The sequence below is a fragment of the Diadema antillarum genome, unplaced genomic scaffold (assembly GCF_040938485.1).
Source record: "Diadema antillarum isolate AM-2024a unplaced genomic scaffold, OU_Dant_1.0 scf00000020, whole genome shotgun sequence".
Taxonomy (NCBI): domain Eukaryota; kingdom Metazoa; phylum Echinodermata; class Echinoidea; order Diadematoida; family Diadematidae; genus Diadema; species Diadema antillarum.
This window is the reverse complement of record NW_027270909.1, coordinates 4,163,741-4,187,453: the sequence shown is the minus strand read 5'-3', so window position 1 is coordinate 4,187,453 and position 23,713 is coordinate 4,163,741. Positions and strand designations below refer to the sequence as shown.

The window sequence follows — 23,713 nt, the reverse complement described above, 5'->3', positions numbered from 1 at the left end:
GGTTGTCAGTTTATGGTTGCCATGGCAACCAGCAACATCAAATATAGCTAAATTATATATCAAAATGTTCGCAATAAGATTTTAGGAAAAGTCACCAAATTTGGTTGAAATCGGATTAAGGATGAAGGAGTGGCAAACGAAAATCTGGTAGGGGGGGCACAATGTGCCCCCCCTTGGGCTTTATAGGGTTAATACATGTGGAAACTGGCATGGTGGTATCTTTCGAAGACTATAATTTCCTATAAACCTACTTTGAAATTGGAACATATCATAGTAAAACTACATTAATTTGCAATAATGAAAATAATAATAAAATACTAATAATAATCAAAACAATAATGATAAAAATAATAATAACAATAAAAAAAGATAATAATCTCAGTAACACTTTCATGTGCAACTTCACATGAATATCTGTAGGCCTACACATTTAGCTAGGTTGATGCATGCAAACTGTGCCGTTTCCTAGTTATGACGTCCGCATATCGTTATCATCAAGTAAATCAGAAATCATTTTTCCCATTTTAGCGAGGAAGCGTTCGCAAACTACTCTGTATTTGTCCTGTTATTTCATTATAAGTACGTAAAGTGGAAGACAAATATTTTATACAAATCATGTACTAGAGTAAGAATTTATCTTTCTAAAATTGAAACAGTTTGAAAAATTTCATTATTTGTACTTGCGATACCTCTTTAATGTGCCGGTCTTGTGAGCTATGTTTTTAAGTGTCAAACTAACGGGTTGTACGACTCGTGGGCTGTATAACTTCGTGGGCTGTATGTATCATGGTCTGTATGACTCGTGGGCTATATGAGTGTTGGTCGCGTTAGGTACACACCTTAAAATCACCATATGTTTGTAAGCTGTAGATGATAATGTAAATTGCATAAGATCGAACTCATAAAATCTTTCAGAGACGGCTGTGTGTAAGTAATCGCATTTTCCAAGGTAGTCGATTTCTGCAATTTCATAGGGATATCTTCACAAACTATCTGTATAAGAGTCAATATAATTACACTGTTGGTCAAAAAGGTGGAATAATTTTGTTTTGAATAAAAGTTGATCGTTTTCTTCGCATTTAAAAGGCTGTCTGTACACAAGCTGGTATGTTATTGATTACGAAATGTCACCCCGTTATTCAGGTGATATTTGAACATGAGGAATGTGTTATTACGTAACGAAGTTACCTTGTGCAGACTATAAAACCCTGTGCAGTTGAAATATTGCCTTTTTTGCTGATTTTGCACCGCGTAGAGAAGGTTTATTTTTTTTCCAAGATCCCTGTACTGTGTGCATTAAAACTCGGTACAGAATCCCCCCTAACTATGCCTGGTCCAATGCTGACGGCAATGCGCGAGAGAGTGATAGCGCTTAGGCATGAGGGCTACAAGCAGACTCGTATAGGATAAATCCTAGGGATTTCACAGGGTACAGTCTCTAAAATTCTTAAGCGTCATCGTGAGAGAGGAAATGTACTGCCACGGCAATCACCAGGACGTCCCAGACTGATAACAAGTAGAGATGATCGCCAACTGTTGAATCTTAGCCGTAGAAACCGGAAGTTGCCCTCGAGTCGTCTTCCATGCTTGTGGAGGAGACATCACGGAATCAACGTCTCAAGATCAACAGTCAATCTCAGATTGATACAACATGGCTCCTGAGCACGATGGTTGGTTAGATGTCCACGCCTGACGGTTCGCCACGGGGTAGCTCGTCTCCTTTGCGCCAGGCAGCACAGGACGTTTCCGTGAGACATTGGAAACACGTTATCTTCATGGACGAGAGCCACTTCATCTTTGACTGTAGAGATGGGAGACAACAAGTTCGTTGGTTAGCTGGGGAAAGCCTTCAGGATGACTGTGTCTACGAGACAACCCAAGATGGAGGAGGCCCAGCGATGGTCTGGGCCGGAATCCATTACGGAGGAAAAATGCCACTAGTGGGTGGTACCACTAGTGGCGTTTACTTATCTGGTGAACGCCGCTGTCTGCAGGGAGATATCAGTTCCACTGCCTTCCATAATGAAAGACATGACAGTATGTGTATGGATTCAATTTCCGACTGCAGAATGATAACGCTAGACCGTACAGGACAGCTGTAGTTAGAGAATTCCTAGAGGTAGAGGGGGTTGAGCGGTTGCCATGGCCAGCTTGTTCGCAAGATATGAACCCCGTAGAACATGAATGGGATGCCCTAGGCCCAGCCATCAACGGCAGAGTGGTCATTCCTCAAAATCTGGAAGAGTTGACAGCTGCGTTGAGAGAAGAGTGGGAAGCCATACCTGTCGATGTCATCAACAACCTGGTGGACAGCATGCCACAACGCCTACGCGCACTGATTCGTGCTAGGGGCGGATATACCCGGGGTGGGCATACCCGAAATGTCCATCCCATTGTGAAATCTTTAGAACAAAGACTCAATTTGATGTGAACTTGTCAATGGAATCACAAAACAAGTTTTCTGGGAAATTGAATGATGTTTTAAACAAATATTCTATTCATAAAGTTTCTTTTGTAATATTATCAATGTTGTTTCATGCCAATAGTTTATAATGATTTAGACAAACTTGTTAAAAATCACTGTGAAAGTGTGTAAGTAGCAAGATAACAAAATTAAGTGATTGATATACATCAAACATATTATTTTCCAAGCACATTGTAATAGATATGCCGTTAAAGTTTGAGAAAAAGAAATATTCCACCTTTATGACCAACAGTGTATATTGTATGGGCCCTAACTGCGACAGCCGCCACACGCAGTGTGGCGGCTGCGCCGTGCTCCCATAAAAGATCTTCATGTTGAACAAACGGGTGCCTTTGCGGCGCTATATTTCCTTAATTTTTCAACAGAAACTACTAGGAATACTTACATGGGTCGATGAAACCTAAATGACTATCATCGGCGACTGTTTGATGCATTTCATTGCTTGTGATGCACAAAATGATGTCTTATAAGCAGCTCACCGATGTTCACAGAATTCACAATCACTTGCACAAGCGCACAGAATACACGTGTACTTATCGAACTAACATAAGCGAAACTGCGGGGAAGCCGCCAGGACCGCGCCTGGCGGCGCGGTCTCCGGGGCTATATGGGCCCCTACATCAGTGGCGTATCTAGGGAAAACGGCGCCCGGGGCAAGCGCGAAAATTGCGCCCCTAATTTCTGAAAAAGTGTTCAACCCCAACCCCATTCCGGTAGGGACTTTTAAAACAGAGTCCACAATAGCATGATATGATATTTCAAGCACTAAAAATTAAAAGGGGTCTTTTGAGGGTGATTGAATGTAATAAATTTAGATCAATTTTGGCGAGCGAGCGCAGCGAGCGAGCCGAAAATTTTTGTATTTCAGCTTACAAAACATGGAATTCTTGTCATTTTTTGTTTATTAAATCTTTCAATTCTATTCAACATAATAGTGACGGCCTTATAGATAACTATTTATACCAACAAACTGAGGACTTGAAAAAATACTCCAAATTAGTCAGCACAAGTGAGCCGAAATTTGTATATTTCCGCGCCATCATCACGTTTTATTCTTATCTCTTTTTTTGTGATAAATTTTGTCGAGCGAGCGCAGCGAGCGAGCCGAAAATTTTTGTATTTTCAACTTACAAAACATGGCATTCTTGTCATTTTTTGCTTATTAAATCAAGATATAGTGACGGCCTTATAGATAACACCAAGAAACTGAGGACTTGAAAAAGATACTCCAAATTAGTCCGCACGAGTGAGCCGAAATTTGTATATTTCCGCGCCATCATCACGTTTTGTTCGTATTTTTTTTCCTTTTTTTTTTGATAAATTTTGGCGAGCGAGCGCAGCAAGCGAGCCGAAAATTTCTGTATTTCAGCCTACAAAACATGGAATTCTTGTCATCTTTTGCTTATTAAATCTTACAATTCTAATCAAGATATAGTGACGGCCTTGTAGATAAGGATTTATACCAACAAATTGAGGACTTGAAAAAAAAATACTCTAAATTAGTACGCGCGAGTGAGCCGAAATTTGTATATTTCCGCGTCATCATTACGTTTTGTTCTTATCTTGTTTGATTTACGTTTTTTGCGCCCCCCCCCCCCGTATAGGATTATGTTCGACACCTTTGGCGCCCTCGTTTTATCCAATGGGCGATCGCTTCAGAACGAAAGAAATAAAATTGCAGCCGCTGCTCCGTGTAACATTTTGCCTTCTGCATAACGATGGCATGTGTGAACACAATACACATTGTCAGTTTGTCCGCGTCATCATCACGTTTTGTTCTTATCTTCTTTTATATATATAGATTTTGGCGAGAGCGCAGCGAGCGAGCCGAAATTTTAGCAAAAAAAACATGGAATTCTTGTGTGAACACAATAAACATTGTCATATTTTGTTCTTGTTTGATTTGGCTTTCTCTCTCCCCCCTCCCATTCTCCCTCCTCCTCCCCCCCCCCCCCCCCCCCCCCCCCGGTCCGGGCGAGGTTTTTTTTTTTTTCTTTCTTTCTTTTTTCTTCTTCTTATTTTTCTTTTTTTTTCTTTTCTTCTTTATTTTTTTTCCCGTTTTTTTTTTCGTTTTCGGCGCCCCCAAGGAGTGGCGCCCGGGACACGTGCCCCCCTTGCCCCCCCCCCCCCCTAGATACGCCACATGTGTGTTTGTACATAAATTATTAGCATATATTGCTATTATTTTCTCATAAAACGTTACTCAGAAATAATGAGATATTTCATTACTTTTTTAAATTATGCATTTCAACTGTAAGAATGGATCTGCACATCAGATCTTCACCCTCGCTAGATACGTTTAAGACCCTCCTGAAGACACATTTAATGAAGACTATAATTTGAATTTCCAATGATCTCGTGTTTCTCTATGTTACCCTTTTTTTTCTATTTTTGTGTGTATTATATTAAGTAATGTAAATTATTGTAGAGTTTGTAGTTATGTTGAATGATATGCAAGATTATGTTTCGATATGATTATGATATGTGTAAGGCGCTTAGAAACCAGGTATTAAGCGCGGTAAAAATGCTAATTATTATTATTATTATTATTATTTGCAAAATTAATACGAAAATATAGTGCATAATTGCTTTGTTTGGCAAATTCGGGCGAGCATAAGGTCGTCAAGAAACGTTTGCAAAAAGGTGCACATGAAATCTGATAAAATTGTTACAAACCAGGACAAGCATAATATGTGCATGTATATAATTATGTTCCGCTAAAATCTTGGGAATGCCCAGAATATTATACATTGTATGATATTATACATTCCGTAAACTTTGTTACATTCTGGACATACTGTATTCTTGCATGTTTCGCCGCTTTTCGTCATTGACATACTGTACTCCACGCTTAACTTTGGAGAATAAATCTTACATGCTTTGCTTTTCAGCAGGTTCCATTACACATCATTTATGTGCTTGTGCATTTGTGTAATTCTACCTTTGATTGCCTGCAGTGTTAAACATATTTTTTCCCCGAAATTAAGTGGAATGTAAAATTTGTAAGTAAATGTGGAATATGGAACAAGAATAATTATCAAACCTAAGTTGCATCTTCTACAAGAAAGCATGTTGTGATTATTACGACATGCGTGCACTCACGGACGCCGTTCACATACACGTTGTATTATAGGCCCCTAACAAATGCCTAATGCAAACGAAATCATATTTCAAGACGTACAGTCCATGTACCAGTAGGTCCTAAACAATTACCTCTTGCCAATATTAGTATGACACTGTGCTCATATAACACGCATTGTCTATTTCTGTTGATATTTATCCGTTATTATCAGTGGGCTTTCTCTGAAAAAAAAAAATTGTATGTTAATCGATGCGTAAAAGCAAAATGCAGTTATCGTGTGTGGTAGAACAGACTGATATTGTAAGACTGAATGACCATCTACCGACTTTGCGTGGCGCCTTTATTGCGGATAGTCAGAGATAAAATTACAGTTTACTCCATTTTAACATTTTTAGGCTTTTGTTAATCGAAGTATACGAGCACTTGCTTGACACGAATTAAAGAAAAGACAAAAACAATGCTGTTGAAACGCAGCACGCCACAAACTTGTGCCGTGTACTTTAATCAATGAACCCGAAGTTGGTAAGTTTGCACCAGAACACAAACACAACCACAATGGCAGTCAAAACTACGAGTTTAGCAACCGCACTGAGGGGAAACAAATATTGATCAAAATAATAAAACGCGAAGGAATTGTGCCAGAAAATAAAGAAAAAAAAAGCGACTACACACTTTCACCAAATCTAGCTTTTTCACTGTGCCGTTATTTCCATGAAGTGAAATACAGTACTGTCTAGGCGAAGTTTGAACCACTGTTTGTACCCATGATAACACACACAAATATTCTAAAATGCCCCACCATCCAAGCTGTACAGTACTTGAGTGATGGATGTTTTCTGTTTTTCTGTGTATGGCTATCAAACATGCTCTCTTTGTTTTTTCTTTGTCCGAACTATTTGCTGGAGTAGGAAATAAAAACAACTTTCGAGCAAGGAACAGTTATTTCAGCACCGAGAGAAAATTCATTACACCGTACAGTAGGCCGATGAAACAGCAGACTAACTGCACTGACAGTGTGGAAATATTTCATTGAAAGCTTATCAAACTGCTTTGCGTGTCAGACGGAATGATAAAGAAGGGTTTTTCTTCTCTTAGTTTGAGCATATAGGGCCTACGAACCACAGATATAAAAGCTTAATTTCAGAGTTTGCCAGTTTCGAGATATATAGGAAGAAAGTTATTCGTACTGACCGCACGTTTGTCTACGGTCTCGAAAGAGGGCAGTTACAAAGCAAATGGTCGAAGGACCTGAAACACGGTTTACCCATGTAACTCTCCATCCTTTTCATTTCATCGAACAAAGTCATGCGAATACCAGGATCAAAATCAAAGCAACCAATTCACCAGTTCTTCGTTTCCATACCACATGGGCATCATCAATTGAGAGGGGAAGGGGAATGGGTAGACAGAACGAGTGAACGTTAAATTGAAAAAAAAAGAGAGAAAAGTTACCTTTGTTAAACACCGAAATCGAAAGTGGTGCTGTGAAGTAGAAATTCTCACGAAAATCGAACACGCATTCCGTTCCGAACGCGGCGGAATTCCCTTAACTGCACATCCTTTAATGAACGTAAGACACCCCTTCAATCTCCTGGCATAAAAAAAAAAACCCACCAACAACATAGGTGTCAGTCAGTAAACATAACAGATAGCCTAGAGACTAAAACGTCTGAAGAGACGTAAATTAATCTTATCATTGTGTCACTCGATAAAGTGCCGTTTGTTTGCCAATGACAACAAAATCTCCTGAAACTATTTCACTTTTTGCTGTTGTTGTTGTTGTTGCGTTACATCTGTCTACACTCACCAGTTGCAAGCTGGAGGCAAGCTATTAAAACTGTACTTGGAAAGCTAAACTCGTTATTCCACACCTCGCAAACCAATTCTAACAGTGTTGCAATAGAAATTGCATACAAGTATTGCACAAAATGACGCGGTATGCCCGCCTCATTATGAACATAGAATGTCATATTATGTGTTCATGGTGTTCTAAACACAAAATGAAGGCGTGAGAATCTTTATTACGGAATAGCTATAATTTCTATTCATCACCAAATTGAACACTTCGACCTTTTTGCACGACGATTGTGACCCATTCCTTCAGTCAGAATGGATGGAAAAGAGAGGAAATAATGCATTTTCGTGAATACGAACACAAGCATTACAGTGGAAACTCGATATAAAGAGATCTGATATATCAAAATACCTGATAAGAGAAACTATTTTCTCCGGTGCCAATGAATTTATTTCCTTTGTTTTTTTATTGTTTATTGACTACTGATATAACAAAATATCTGATATAAAGAACAAATTGTTTTGGTCTCAAGGATCTCGTTATACTGAGTTTCCACTGTATTGCCTCTCCACGGAGACAGGAAATAACAACATTTGATACTGTGAAGAGAAAGTGTATTCACGTATTAAGTCGACTCCATCCTGCTCCAAAACACTCTTTCGTTGACTCCTACTAATTGTGAAATTCAGACACACAATTACATGCTCATGATATTATTTGGCTTAGATTATGACGGAATGGTAATGAATAAGATAACGACACAAGGGTTGTATTTCAATCACACCCACATTCCTTGCTTATGATTCATATTTTGTTTGATGCATTGACTTCATAAATTTGTTGGAGGGTGAGAAAAAGCGATATGTTGCAACCTTGCAAACTACCCGCTGCGTCTGCCATTCCCATGCGGCTTGCCTAAAAATTAAACGGTGCTGATTTGGATCTTTTCATGTTCATAACGTCCGCCTAACAATATTATTTCTAAAGTCTCTTTGCAGCAGGTGAAAATGAAGATTATTGAAAATGAGCTATTAATTGCACGTTTTACATAATCTGGGTATACCTTTACGACACACACACACACAAACAAACAACAACAGTCCAATGGTTTCATACGGACTGTCTTCTTTTGCTTTGACACACACACACACACACACATACAAACACACACGCACACATTTAAACGTTAAGAATCGAAGTAATACCCGGTGGCGTATCATGCTGGTAAAGTTTAACATTCATTCGGTAACATCGCGTAAGATACTGACGGGGCTTGAAAGCGAGAAATATTGATCATTCTTTCGGGTTCATCCCACGAGACCGACACCAACGAGTCATACAGCCCACGAGTTCGATATTGAAAAAGGTCCATGAGTTTGACACTAGGCAAATAGGGCCGATGAGTTCAACACTATAGGTGAAATCAGCCCACAAGTTCGACATTACAACATGAGACTTCATGTGTCGGTCCCGCGGGCCTTGTTTGCTTAGTGTCGAACTAGTGGGTAGCACGACTCGTGGGCTGTATGATTCGTGGGCTGCATGTCTCGTGGGTGTCGGACTCGCGATGTGCACCCATTCTTTCTCCCTCACTCTTCTCTTTCGCACTCTTTCACACAAACACACCCACGGGCAAACATACACACCATTACTGCTACATTGTATTATAAATCATCATCACGGGTCTGTGTCCCTATCCTTAAGTTACGATATTGTGTTTCCTTTTTCTTGTGGCAAGAGCACTTAACTATGGAACGAAACAATTATAATGACAAACCCAACCTTAAGCATTTGCTAGCAAGCTATAAAATAAAACACAAACACAACATTCATCGCCAAAAAAAAAAAAAATCATAGAAATAAAAGCACAAGCTGGCAAAGTATGGAGAGCCACAAAAAAAAAAAAAAAAATCCACAAAAGTGATGGTACTGTATCGTCTCTCATTAATCAACGCCTCGGTTGCTGCAATTTTACCTTCAATAAACAAAGGAAATACAGTGTAAATCGTAAAATTTGCACCATGTGCTTTCCAGTCCCTTAACAGGTTAGCCGCAATTTTGCTCTTATTCCAACTGAAAATGATATTGCAGCATAACATAAAAAAAACCAACATAATACAAAAACGGTATTAGTATGACGCCGTTACCAAAACGGACAAAGAACATCAAAAAGCAGCAATTCGTTTCTTACTACATCACCAAAATCCCTGTCGGACCTATAGCGGATGTTTCCAAGTGAGTGCACGTCATGAAACCGACACCCACGAGTCATACATTCCACGAGTCATACAATTCACCAGTCATACAGCCCATGAGTTATACAGCTCACGAGTCATACAGCCATTAGTTCGACATTCAGCTAACAAGACCCACGAGACCGACACATTAAGCCCCGTGTTGTACCTGTCGAACTCGTGGGCTGTTTTTACCTGGTGTCGAACTCATGGGCTTTATTTTGCCTAGTGTCGAACTCACGGGCTGTATGACTCGTGAGCTGTATAACTCATGGACCTGTTTTCAATGTCGAACTCGTAGGCTGAATGACTCATGGGTGTCGGCCTAGTGGGATGACCCTGTTCAAGTGACCTTGGCATCGAAGGTAAGGTCTTTGCATGGCCTACATGGACATTTTTTTCTTTATTTCTATTCCTATGGAATACGATTTGGATATGTATTTAAAAGCAAATCCGAAATACCATCGCAAGAGTACCTATGCCAAAGTCTTCAAGTACTATAAACGTACAGATCAAGCTGTCATTTTACACACACACACACACACACTCACACACATACACACATATAATGTAACAACTGAGAAAAAGGTTTTGATTTATATCTAGAGCGGTATTCTGGACAAACACCGTCTTATTCAATTGAAGAATATTGTTGCACTAGTTGCCTTCATGGCACGTCCAAGGAAGAAAGAATGATCTATACTTTGACCGTATCAACCTTGATCCATTTACTGGTGTCGAATAACAACGAAGTGTGTTGGCATTTCCTGGTAAATACATTTCTTTCCGTACAAGTTTTAGGCTTACATTTCCCCAACATACACCAGCAGTGCAATTTTTTTGTCGACAAATAACATAAATTCCTTTACGGTATACCCTGATGGTGATTTTGTTCCCAATATCCCGTTACGTGCAAACAGGTACGAAAGCTCAAGAATGGATCCTCTACAGACAACTCCGATTCTGAAATCAGAAACTTTGTTGTAAAACACAATATACTGAGTAAACATGTTAAAACATGCCTCGGTTCGATTATCTTGCAAACAAAGATTACGATAGATAGACAGAAAGATATAGATAGATATATAGATAGATAGATAGATAGATAGGTAGGTAGGTAGGCAGACAGACAGGCAGATAGATAGACAGAGAGGTATAGATAGATAGATAGATAGATAGATAGATAGGTAGGTAGGTAGGCAGACAGACAGGTAGATAGATAGACAGAGAGGTAGATAGATATGTAGATAGACAGACATACATATAGACAGATAGATAGATACACTGTAGATAGACGGACAGACGGACAGAGCGAGAGAGAGAGGGGGGAGATTAATTTGAATACATGTAGTATCTACTTCAGCACACTAATTCGTCGTTTTGCGAGTATTCGGCGGCACTAGAAACTACATTCTCTTTTCACCGCAGCTTCTTAATGAGGCCTCCTAATCTTCATTGAATGCATTAGCTCCTTGAAAGTAACATCTAATTGAATGACAAAACGCTGGTGCTGTTATCGGACTCTTTCCCCCACAGGTTGAAGCTGCACATGCTTGTCTGCATAATTTGATACAGAACCACAATTTACACTGGCACATTGAAACTGGTATGATCGAACACTCAAAGACGACGTACTTAAAATGTTGTAGCCATTCATTTGACAGTTAAGCTTTATTTACGTGAGTTTCGTACACAAATGTATCATCTTGAATTTCTGTTCAACGCAAACTGTATGAAATAGTGCGATTATCTTGCTCAATCTAGCTTTTTCTCTTCACATGAAACACTGAACTCATGAGTAGTAACGATGTTAGTACTAAAGCTAACAAAACTTCTCAAAAAATAGCGCACACGTAAAGTTTGACATTAACAATCAGCTTTGTTCAAATCTGGCGATGGGTTTCAAGTCTATCTATACACCAAGGATAACATCCAAAATAAAAGCAATGCCGGAATATTTAGATAGTCCATCACTTTTTTTTTTTTGAAAACATCAGCTTGCAAATCCCATCACACGTTCTACCACTTGGAACAATTGGCAGAAAAGGTTTATTAGTAAGTTTGGTCCCTTTGTTACAGGCAGCTTGACTCGTATGCAAGCTTTTTTTACTGTCAAGATTGTATCAACACGAACAACGCTATCAAACAGTATTTACAACAGTGTTTAACTATAACGTTTTGTCGCGCTGACCCGTCACGCTTTCGATACACGTCTCCTTTCCGTCGCGAACATTGCAGATACAATATTCGTCTGAATGAGGACAAGGGACACAATCTAGATATTAGAGCTAGAAATAAGACAAGGGATGATGAGTCTAAGTTCAATTCACATGAGGAAAGCAACGCTAATAATCCTTGCCCGAGGTGCATTTCACATAAGAAACAACCATAGTCCAACCACATGCAAGTGCCGTTCTCGTATTTGGTTTAAATTCACTCGGTGCATTTCATTGCCGGCTACGACATAACTTAAACTGTAACCAGCGGTAGATGACTCAACGTACATGTAACAAATATCTTGTTCTCATGGATGTTCTTTTAAAGGTACTTAGGATTGGTCTTCACGAATGTTTATAGATAATCGTTATGAAAGTTCACCTCATCAGCTAACAAAATGTCGAGAATGTTTGTGTTGTTTACAAGAGAATTTCTCTTCGATAATAATAACGATAATAATAGTAATACTTTAATATTAAGTATTATTACGTTAATGATATCATTGTCAAGGCAATAATACTATCGACACAGTGTCAGTATAGTACCGTTTTCCAATCCCTGGCACACAACGGACGTAGAATGAGGTCCGACGTAATAAATCTAATCATCTAATAAATCTAGTCATCTGTGATTGAGGCATAACCAGCTAGAACTAGGCAGTCGTCAATGTTTAGTCAGTATTTCGCCTTATTGCCCGCACAGCACAAGCGCAAAAGTACGATCTCGAAGTCAAGCCGTTCGTATTCACGGCGACAATAATTCATCAATATTTTAATCTGCGACTGTCAGTAGTTTCACAGGGGATCTTTGGCCATCGAGCAATAACGAAAATCGCGATTTTGTTAGCCCCAAACCTGCATTCAGTATCTGCTAAATGTCTGAATACATATCATTTGATATTGCTGAATGAAAAGTTAAACCCGTCTAAATTCTTGACATTCGCTTTTCATCTCGAAATTCATCGGGTCTTTTTCTTGAGTTACTTCCCTTGCAGCCATTTACAGTATGCTGATTCTTTATTTTGAGAAGTAAAACACAAAGAAAATATATTCTTCTAGAACCTCTATAACTTTGTTTCTTTTGATATTTCAAGATTCAGAGAAGTATTGGATCGGTTTCGATTTTTCTTTTTAATGTGTAAGCTTTAATTTTCGAAATTTGAATTTGGGCTGGAAAAAGGGTCCTTCCCTATATTCCTATTTACAGAGGAGAATCGCTTTCTAATCCTGATTTGAATATCCCGGAAATCAATAGTTTCACTTCAATAAAGAGATCTCCAGGTGAAAATAACTTACATAAAGACGTAGCCAGAAACTAAAAGAAGAGAAGCCGAGAAGTCTGAATTTCAGATTTTTCTAATTACTTATCAAAACTCAAACACTAATAAAGATATTGTAGTCACCTCGAATTTGTATCATTGCTTGTCATATCAAAACTTAAACAAATTGTTAAACCATCGAATGAGGCTATCTATTAAAATTTACTCAACACGACTTCAGCTTATAATCGAAACACGCGAAATGAAATCGGGTAATCTCATTTCCTCGTCTATAGTACCGGAGATTCTCGATTAAAGTAGAAAATACAATAAACACTAGAACACAGGTTATACGGCTAGCACAGTGTGTCATTTTGGTGTCTTCAATTCAGTGCGTGAAGAACGTTCAGGCTTCGACCGTATAATCGGAACAAGAACCCTTTTGAAAAGTCTTAACCCTAACTAGGCCGGAGGGGGGGGGGGGGGGGGCGCCAAGCCCCCCCCCCCCCCCCCCTCGACGTTCCGCGCGATGTATCGCTATCGCGAAAAGCTATCGCCGCGACGTTTCATGACTTTTTTCTTTCAGTCTCCCGCATCTTTTGACACCAAAATTGCGATGCCCGGGCGCGCAGTTCCGAAGTTGCGCATAAATATGTACGTGCACGTCAGACCAAAAATTGCTCAAAAACGTGAATTCGTGTACAATTTCAATGCAAACTGTGCTTACAGGCAAATTTCATAAAAGCATAATTATTTTGGGGTTTTATTGATTAAAATCAATTAATAAGATATTTTCTTGTTCGGAACAATGTCGCGGACAAATTTCATCGAAAAAAACGATGAAAAACAAAGAAATACATAAGCAATTCAAAAAAACAATAAAATACTTAAGAATTTTTTTCTGATGGCAATTTTTTTTCTTTTGCATTTGCTGAGACAGTAAAAAGAATATCTACACAAAAAATGTGCCTGTTTTGAGCTTTATTTAGTAATTTATACCAAATTGTCTGATTTCATGCATCATTATGAATAAATTAGCATAATTTAGCATAAATGCCAATTCAAAAAAAAAATAACTTGATGGTACTTTAGATTACGTCATAGGCAATGTGTGTGCCAATTTTCGTCGCGATCGCGCGGTTGACAGCCGAGATCTGGAGGGGGGGGGGGGTGGCCTTTGAGGCCCCCCCCCCCCCCCCCCAAAAAAAAAAAAAAAAAAAAAAAAAAAAGCCGGCTCTATCATCTACCTAAATAGCCCGGCCTAGTTAGGGTTAAAAAGAAAGTTGTGAATAGAGACGAGTTACATTCACTATGACATCCCTGCAACCCTCATGAATTATTTCCGTCAGACCAATTCCATTATCTCACATGGGCCTTTGAATATCAACATGGAGTCGCTCTTTGTCACTCTACTCTATACCAGAAGACCACTTCTTCACGGCTTTCAGACTAAATTTGAGTTAATCTTCGTTTTGAACATATCTCACAAAACCATGGACAGAAATCTGTAACATAGAACAACATACCATTCCGGTTCATCTCAAGAAAAACTGCCAGACTTGCTTTCCGCATGGCTGACACTACATGTAGATGTGGGAATTTTTCGAAAGGCGAAAAGACAAATGCTGATCAAAATCATATATGTATGGGATGCATTGCTAATGAAAAATGTGGCACGGTATGGTACTAGAAAAGAACAGTATAGGGAGAAGCATTGATCCGCTTGTAGACGTCAGGTCTTACTTGATAGGTCCGTGTACTATTATCGGCAAAGAGACCTGGGAATATCTACTCGTGCGTGACTATTTAGAGGGATGACATTCATCTCTTGTAGTCGTAAAACGTTCACGGCTGATTGAGCAAATGGGGGGCATTTTTTCCGCCTTGGGCGGCACTGATATTTTCACAATATTTATGAAACTATTCATTGAACGCATACATCTTTACTGAGCTCGCGTAGTGAATTGGGTCAAAGATTTCCGTTCTTCTCTGTCGACTGGGTCTTCGCAACGAAAAACCGTACGATCCTAATGTCGGTGTCCTTTTTATATAGTGTTACCTTTGCGATTTGTTTGCACAGGATTAATGGATATCATATTTTCTTCTCCATCATTATGGGACTTAAACAATTCACTATGAGGATCCACAAATGAAATGTTAAAGCTTCAAGTATAGAGATAGTGAGCCTCTGTTTATCTTTTTTTTTCCGAGTGTTACAAAGAAACATCATTTAACAAGCCTAATACATCACGTGAAAATCTACAAGGCCTGGGCTGTCTGAATCAACCTCTTGACATTTGTACTCTACCAAGACAACCTCTGCAGAATATCTCGTGGAATTCGGCTAAGAATGCAGGCACAAGGAATCGTGGTTTTCGTTTTGTACATCAGTTTGTGGCGTACAGTTGTTTTCTGAGAATAGGTATAAGTCTTTCGTGGTTCGATTTCTTTTCGATCCTTCACGGATAAGCAGATGCATCAATCTGTTTTACAAGACATCGCAGTGCCTCGGTCTTGCCATCCTTATCATTGTCACTTGCTTGACCCACCTGCCGTTCACTGAACTCATTCGTCGAAAGACTGTCCGGCTATTTCCAATCCATTTGGAGTGCACATATCAATTCATTACGCTCGATCACAATCATAAGTGAGCAAGAATTGAGCTCCGGTACTTCCAAAGGTTCACCGTCTGCTAAGCTCCTGCGTGTGTTTGCGCGCGAGTGCGACGATGAAATTTCTTCCACTCCCATGTTCACTGGTAGGTCTAATAAACCAGGTGAGCGTAAAATTCCGTCGTGAGGCCGATTTTGTTCTCAAAACAATCAATCAAGTAAAGCGTCACCATCTTGGCCTCCACGGCCAAGCGGCTAACTAACAAATCAATAAAGAAAGCACGTTCCATCCAAATTGTCACTGGTGGTTGCCGACAGGTAGTGCTCAAACGTGTGAAGGTCTCCGACGTGTTTCCGTATCTTTCAGCCCTGCGTCATGCGCGCTCCATCCAAAATTCGCGAACGAACGAGGGACGCTTTCTTCAGTGAAGCCAACATTCAATGGCTGACGAGGTCAGAATTGGAAAGAATGGTGAAGCACTCTATCATAAACAAAATAGTGGAAATGACACTTACATTCTAGAAGAAAGCTAAAGTGAACATGTGATATTACTTTGTCATGGTTTTCCTGGAAGAAGTACGCTTTTTTTTTTTGATAAGCTGTTCTTTCAACAGTCTATTAGCTGTTTCCTGTCTGTGTGTTGTTAGTGATCTCAAGGTCCATCACGCCTGTCTTTTTGTTTGGTTTACAAACGAGATATCAACAAAAGGACACTTGAAAACCCGATGCACAAAACGGATGGAATAGAATCAGACATCGACACGAGCGAGCTCTCCGTTTAAGAATGAGGACCAACCTACGAGAAGCACTCCTAGTGTCCACTCTGTGTCGGCGACCCAGCCGTACGCAGATCATATTCCGGTGTAGAAACATTGCGCGTGATTTGGTAACAAAATGGTTTCAAGTCACACTCACTGCACTTGTCGCAACGTGCGGGTTCTACTGGCAAACACGGTTTCCTGATGAAGACCGATCATGGGAGATGACTACTTCTCCGTCAAATCGGTCTTTGTGCTTTGTATTTCAAACGATGAATTCCACACACATTTTCCCCTTAAATTCACTCACTATAATCACATATCTATACAAACACTTATACTAACAAGAAAACAGTCACTCCTACCACGTGGCACACGCACACACGCGCACACATGCATAAAAACGCACACACACACACACACACACACACAAGTATTCAAGCAATACGTTCAATACTTTCCATCACATTATACACCCACGCTTACACTCAGACAAACACAAACTCAATCAATTTTCAACACCAACTTAGTAAACACGACGCACGCACATTCACAGGAAAACGCTGGTCACCATCTTACATCCAATCACGCGCATTCACCCAAACGCAATATTCCCGGCCCAAATAGTTTACAGTTGTTACACAGCTGATTCTATGATGACATGACGACAGTACACGTGATCCTGTGACGAGTGACGAGTCTGCGTACAAGGTACCTCCTTCACTATCTGTCCACGTGATTTAGCTGACGAACGCGACAAGAATGACACTGTCTCACACCTTAAAGTGCATCTGATTAGTGTTCATACTATTCGACTTGGTGAAAAGAGTGACACGAAGTGACATGGGTGCTACCATATTCGCTAACGGCCGAGATCCATTCTGCACGACGCTCCGACACAGTGTGCTGGTTCATCCAGAACTCGAAGGGCGCACACAAAACATGACGCCCTCTCCCGCATGTATCGTCGACGTCATAGTCTGGCCTTCCAAATACAGGCGAATTCGCATTTATATAAATTACTGGCTTGAGTCAAACCCCGCGGTGGTCCAATTCTTCCTGGAAGAGAGTGCGCCACCAGCGAGCAGAGCCGAAATGAATAACTTTCGATGGTCAAGCGATATTAATGTCACATCGTTCCACATACAAAAGAAGAAAACAAGGAGGATAACATGTCTCTTCAGAAAAACAAAGTCATCTAGACAATCATACACAAAGTCATGACGGCATGTTACAAAAAGAGTTTTGCACAATTATGACGTTTTTTAGGAGTTATGTTCCATTCACAAAAATAAACAGAAGGGCAAACACGAGGGTAATCCCTAATGAATAAAGCGTGTTATCCGAGGTACATGTCGCCACTACCTAACGAAAGAGTCGCTTCCATGACGACAGCCAGGATTTCTAGTCAAGGCTCCTTTCGACTCGCGGTCTCCATGAGGTTGCGGAACATTTTGGAATTTAAAAAGCGCGGGAAGGAGTCTCGTAGCATGAGAATGTAGATCTGTTGTTGGGCCTCGTCAAACGCGTGTATGGTCGGGTCCACCATGTTATTATTCACGATCTCTCTAGTGCTCGAGTCCAGACTGACCTGGGAAATGAAGAAAAAAATAAGAAAGGCGATAGCAATTTCATTTCACTTCGATCAGGAATCTGAGAGATTACACGGATCAGGCAAATGTTTAATTATGGTGTGAGCAATAGTAGGAAGATGAACATTCTTTCTCTGTGGCCCAGTTTATCTTCACAAAAACCTGATAAAGTCGCCGAGCAACGATATCCCGACTTTGGCATACTAGCAGAATTGACTGCATTCCAGCCACCCACTATAGAAATGGCAAGGGAGCATTCCACCAGGAAAGGGTTCTAAGAAATTCGACTGTAGATTTTACACGCAGTTAAACTGACGGGATCTCGGTCATTAAACACGACAGGTAAGTGCATAGCGTCTTTGATATAACAAGATTTATGAAACCATGAAGTTCTGAATTCTTCAACATTCCTATGATATGAGGGTGCAACCAATTACAAATTGATGCATGGTGATGATGTCAAAGCCAGTGATGTGCCAGTGAAAATGTATCTTGCTTTTTTGTTTTCAAGAGCATGATTTAATCTGCACAAAATAATCATATAATTCAATAAATGTTATTCTCACTGGCAACATACTTCGATGCTGTCTATGACGTCACCCGTATACTTTGGGAGTGGCATCTCATCAGGGTCCTGGTAGACATATTTACCTCTTTCGGTGATAGTATGGATATATAGTCCTCGTAGATGAGGCGTGCTTTTTCTTCCACTGCCGCCGTGTTGGTCTCCTTGTGAAGCTCTTCACAGGCGAGCCAAAATAGCAAGTTTTCCTCGCTGTACTCGGAGCGCAAGAACTCTCGGAATTTTCGTCTGCCTTCTGTACTCAACGAGGACCACACACAAACACAAAGGGAAACGCAGAAATGAATCAATTTCAAACACTTTGTATCTGATGTACATGGGATAAAGGTCCTATGTATTATAATTATAACCTATCATCATTTATTCATACATCTGCTACAGGACTGCTCGAAATGTGTAAACCCCTTTTAATAGATGTCGATACAGATATACATACACATTTACATACAAACATCTATGGATTTAGATCTTTTTAAAACACATTAAACTGCATGAAATATCTAATGTGCCATCTAATGCGCCATCCCTACATTCATTATCATTTGAGACTTACACATAATCATTATCACTGAAAAATATACGTCTAAACAGTTTAGCTGATGTCCTTTCACGACGTGTATTTATGCCACAAACTGCCTTGCACTGAAACAGACAGCTGCCCAAATGTTGAATATCAAACAGAATGATACCAGATAATGACGTCTGAAGATGACGCACCTGCTTTATTTGTTTCCTGTGAACCTTATATCTACTCATTGTGACTTCACTTTGATAAAATGCCGGACTGCAAGTCATTGTTTAAAGGATTCCAGCAAAGGTTATGAATGGTTCTCCGTCATAGAATCCCCATTATTTCCCCCTTTAGTCCACATTCACATCCTCTCCCAACCCACAATATGCATACTCAATCCTTCTGTACTTACTTCCACTGCTCATCAACGTGTCAAAAGACTGATGCCAAAGTCGAATTTCTTCCAGAGTTGGCCTTTTTTGGGGGGTAAATGAGAAAACCATCAAAACAATATTATTTAGCTCTGTATGTGATTACTAAGGATTATGTTTGCCATCTATTTTTTTTCTCAAATATTGTCCCTAATCATTGTTTTTTCCATGAAAACGACTGGAGCTGTACACAGGTCACATTAACAAGCATTACCTGATACATTTTTTCTTTTATTTTCCTTGTTTAATTAAATTTCAGTTTCAATTTCTGTAATAATTTCTTTCACGAATATAACGTACACAAAAATGTTTTGGTAAACTTATATTTACAGTGACGGATCCAGAGGGGGGCGCAACCGTCGCACGCCCCCCCCCTTTATTTTTCGTTAAAAACAAAAGAAATAAAAATAAAAAAATGAAATGAAACCCGAAAGTGGAACCAGAAATATTAGTCACGCCCCCCCCCCCTTTACAGAATTCCTGGATCCGCCCCTGTATTTACTACGAAAAATTAAGTTTTAGAAACAAATTCAATATATGCGTTAGATAAAAAATACAGTGCATTGTTGCACTTTCTCTTCCATGAACATGTTTCACGTCCCGCATAATGATGCTTGATTAGATAACAGTCCTTTCCTCTAGACAAACTGACTAAAAAACTGTTCTCGAGGACCTAAATACTAATATACAAGAGGGGGAAAAGGTAGGAAGGATTCACGAATGACCTGACTCGATTTAAAAAAAGGGGGGAAATACATTAAAAGATACATAATGATAATAATTACAATAATAATGATAATAATAATAATAGTAATGATGATGATAATAATAATAATAATAATAATAATAATTGATAAATTTACAAAGAGAAATGAACAATACAACCATGCATTTCTATTGTAGTTGTCAATACAACACTATATTTAATATTTTATGTTCAATCATTCATTCAAGAAAGAAAAAAAATAATCTGTTTTCATTAACTTTAATTTTCATTTAAAACGTTTCAACAAAGATGTGAAGCGCTTCAGATGGTAAAAGGGAGAGGATTTCATGATTATGTCGATCCATAGTGTCTTAAGGATTTTGTGAGCCGACAAGATTCTTTGGTTATTTGAATGAATGTTTTTATCCACAATCATAATGAAATTTAGAATCGGTGAGTCTATAATACCATTTGCAAATTATATAATAGTAAGGGACCAAGTATTAGGCTTTGGGGACTCCACACTGCATATTACATAGATTAATCGTGACCTTGTATACATTGTACACTGTATTATTTTTTTTCTGTGTCAATGCGCTTAGAAACGTCTGTATTAAGTGCTATATAAGTGCTATTTATTATTATTATTATTATTATTATTATTATCATTATCATTATCATTATTATTATCATTGCCTGTCAGAGGACTAATTTTAAAACCAGGAATAAGCTGGACCTCATATACCGTCAACATTTAATCTATAGAGAAGATATTTATGATCAATGGTATCAAAGGCCTTACTTAAATCCATAAATATGGCCCTTATAGCATTTTCTTTATGTGAAAGTTATTTTGTAACTACTAGTTTATCTATTAACGTTATCTATTACGACGGGAATGTCAGTTGAGCCAAACTGGGATTGATTAAGGTTGTTCTTAACTGTCAACAAGGGAAACTAATGTTTTGTTTAAAAAAAAAAAAAAACTTCGACTTCTTTTTTTTTTTAAATAGAGATCAATAATGAGAAAGGGAATGATTTGTTACCTGCGGTTTCTTTTTTTAATTTAGATATGGGTATCACTATTGCGATATTTAGCAAGTTTGGGCATATGATTATCATACAATAAATACAACATTGAACATAAAAATGCAATTGCATAAACTACATGTTTCAGTAACTTCATACTAAATCCACCATTATATGCAGTTGGCATCTCGGACTGAAATTATTTAACAATATACATAATTCAACCATGTGTTGTGGCATTGAGAAATATTGTTGTTGTTTTTTTCTTTCAACTATATACCATTTATGTAATGATGAATTTTATTGTGCGGTTGTACTTTATTCATAATTTTTCCACAGTGAACTCGTATCACCCTCTGCATTTTGCAGTCCTTGTAAATTATGCAGTATCTTCAATTTACGGTAATTTGTAAGCTTATTTTGATATTGTTTATACTTTATCTTTTGATATTTTCACATTGTTTATGAGTTCAATATTTTCAATTCAATACATTCAGTTAACACACTAACGACTTAGATAGTTTATTACCAGTTTTAATTGAATTCAATATTCCTTGTGACGCTTGTATTATTCAAGGGTCTTTTTTTTTCGATGTTTTTAAACGGCTTAGTCCTTACCAAATGTATATTCTTATAATATTGTTTTAATTTTAATAGTCATGAACTCTTCATGTGCTCTGTGTACATCTTTTTCTTCATAAACATCCAACAGCTGTTAATTTTAAATCATCATTACAGGCTGTTACATTGCCAATACATCTTTTCCTAAACATCACTTCTTTTGATTTGGTATCATTGATACTTTGAAAACGATACTAATAAAAGACAAACTGGCGAATGTTAGGATACATCATAATACAAAATATTACTTAACCCGTTCTGTACGGGAACATGGTGGCCTGCGTGTTAAGTCCATGGGCATTTCAGAATTCAGTATGGAACGGTTTAAGTTTTATTGCTAATTCCTTCATAAAGAACTTTATAAAAAATTACGTTTCTTTTTTTATTTCTCCTTCCACTCCTCCCATCTTCCTACAAGTACGTATCCTCATTCATATTCTATTTCTAGAAGCTTGGCCTTACACAATGAAAATGCGTAATGATTGCAATGAAGCCCTGACTAAAGGGGGCCTACATGATAAAATATAAGCATTCTATTGAACTGACATGTGTTCTGTAATTATTTTTCCATTTCCCATTTAATGTATCGTTACCACTAAAAGCTCTCTTTCTTGTAGCTACTGAATAATGGGTCATTACTTCGAAAACAAACGACAACAAACATATTGGGGCTCTGTCAACGAAAATAGGACCTTTGAAAAGAGTCCTCGTCGAGGATATAGGTCTGGTTAATTCTTTATAGCAATTATTTTACTTACATCTCGTTGGAATCCCCGTTGACAATTTCAAGTGGAGTGGATTTCTTTTCGTTTTGCCTACTGGAGTTATTTCTCATTGTCAGGCTGTGGAATACATGGAAAACAAGAAAGTTCGATGGTAGATTTCAAGACAAACATAAAATGAAGATATATAACACAATGAAGATCCTGCACATTATAGCACAACAAACATCTTGTCGGAGTTATGATAGAGTACACGCATTACTGTTAGAATAGCCACAAAAATGAATGCTGTGGATGACAAATGTATATGATTATGACACGTCTTAATATAATATCCAACCAATCCATCTTCCCATGTTGGACAGCAGTGACAAATGGAAGGAGGGTGAGGTCAGGAGCGATGCATGTTTTCTTGACACTCCGTATTTCGAATCGTAAGATCAGGAAGATAAAATGAAAATATCAACCTTGCCGTAGTCATTTTAGTCCGTCGGGGATCGAAATATAATTAGTATGTACTTATGAAAGCGATTGTATAAAGAAAGCATGACAAAGAGAAGTATTCATCAATTTTATTTAGTCCGCAGATTACTCCTAAATGGGGTCTTCATGAACATTCAAATTCAACAGGTTCACGTTCAAGTTCAAGATTATTTTGTATCCATTTCAACACAATCGATATTACGTGCGTGTAATGTGAATAATAGATAGATGGGCCTATAGATCATAGATAGTTGAGGGGGGGGGGAGGGAGAGAGGAGAGAGACGGGAAGAGAGAGAAAGAGAAGTGATGATAACCACACTACACAAGGTCACATAACGAGGAATCATTTTTCCACACCGAATGTGCCATTGTAATTTCCGTCGCGTGTTTTAGCTAAACCAAATATAACAGAGTGTGCTATAAAGTGTGTAGGACGAAGGCAACTTCGGGTGCCTAGATTTCCCATCGTGAATGAATGACTGGACGTTGTTTGAAGAAGCATAATCTGTTCCTATATGAGATACAGCTCGAGGCGAATGGGTGGGAGTCGCGGTCTGTCGGGGCGTAGGCGGTACCGGTTTCCCACGTTCAT

At 38.7% G+C, this 23,713-nt stretch overlaps 1 protein-coding gene across 1 annotated transcript in view; it reads right to left on the bottom strand.

Moving 5' to 3' along the window:
• Window positions 1–15,104: 15,104 nt before the first annotated feature.
• The window catches only part of LOC139729930 (regulator of G-protein signaling rgs-2-like), a 38,714-nt gene continuing 30,105 nt past the window's right edge, over window positions 15,105–23,713 (bottom strand). Inside the window, exons 3-6 of the mRNA XM_071640852.1 lie at window positions 22,674–22,757; window positions 19,541–19,602; window positions 18,686–18,852; window positions 15,105–18,033 (exon numbers count right to left, since the gene is read on the bottom strand). Of these exons, the coding sequence (XP_071496953.1) occupies window positions 17,851–18,033; window positions 18,686–18,852; window positions 19,541–19,602; window positions 22,674–22,757 (496 nt within the window). The 3' untranslated portion in view covers window positions 15,105–17,850. The remainder of the gene's footprint in view (window positions 18,034–18,685; window positions 18,853–19,540; window positions 19,603–22,673; window positions 22,758–23,713) is intronic.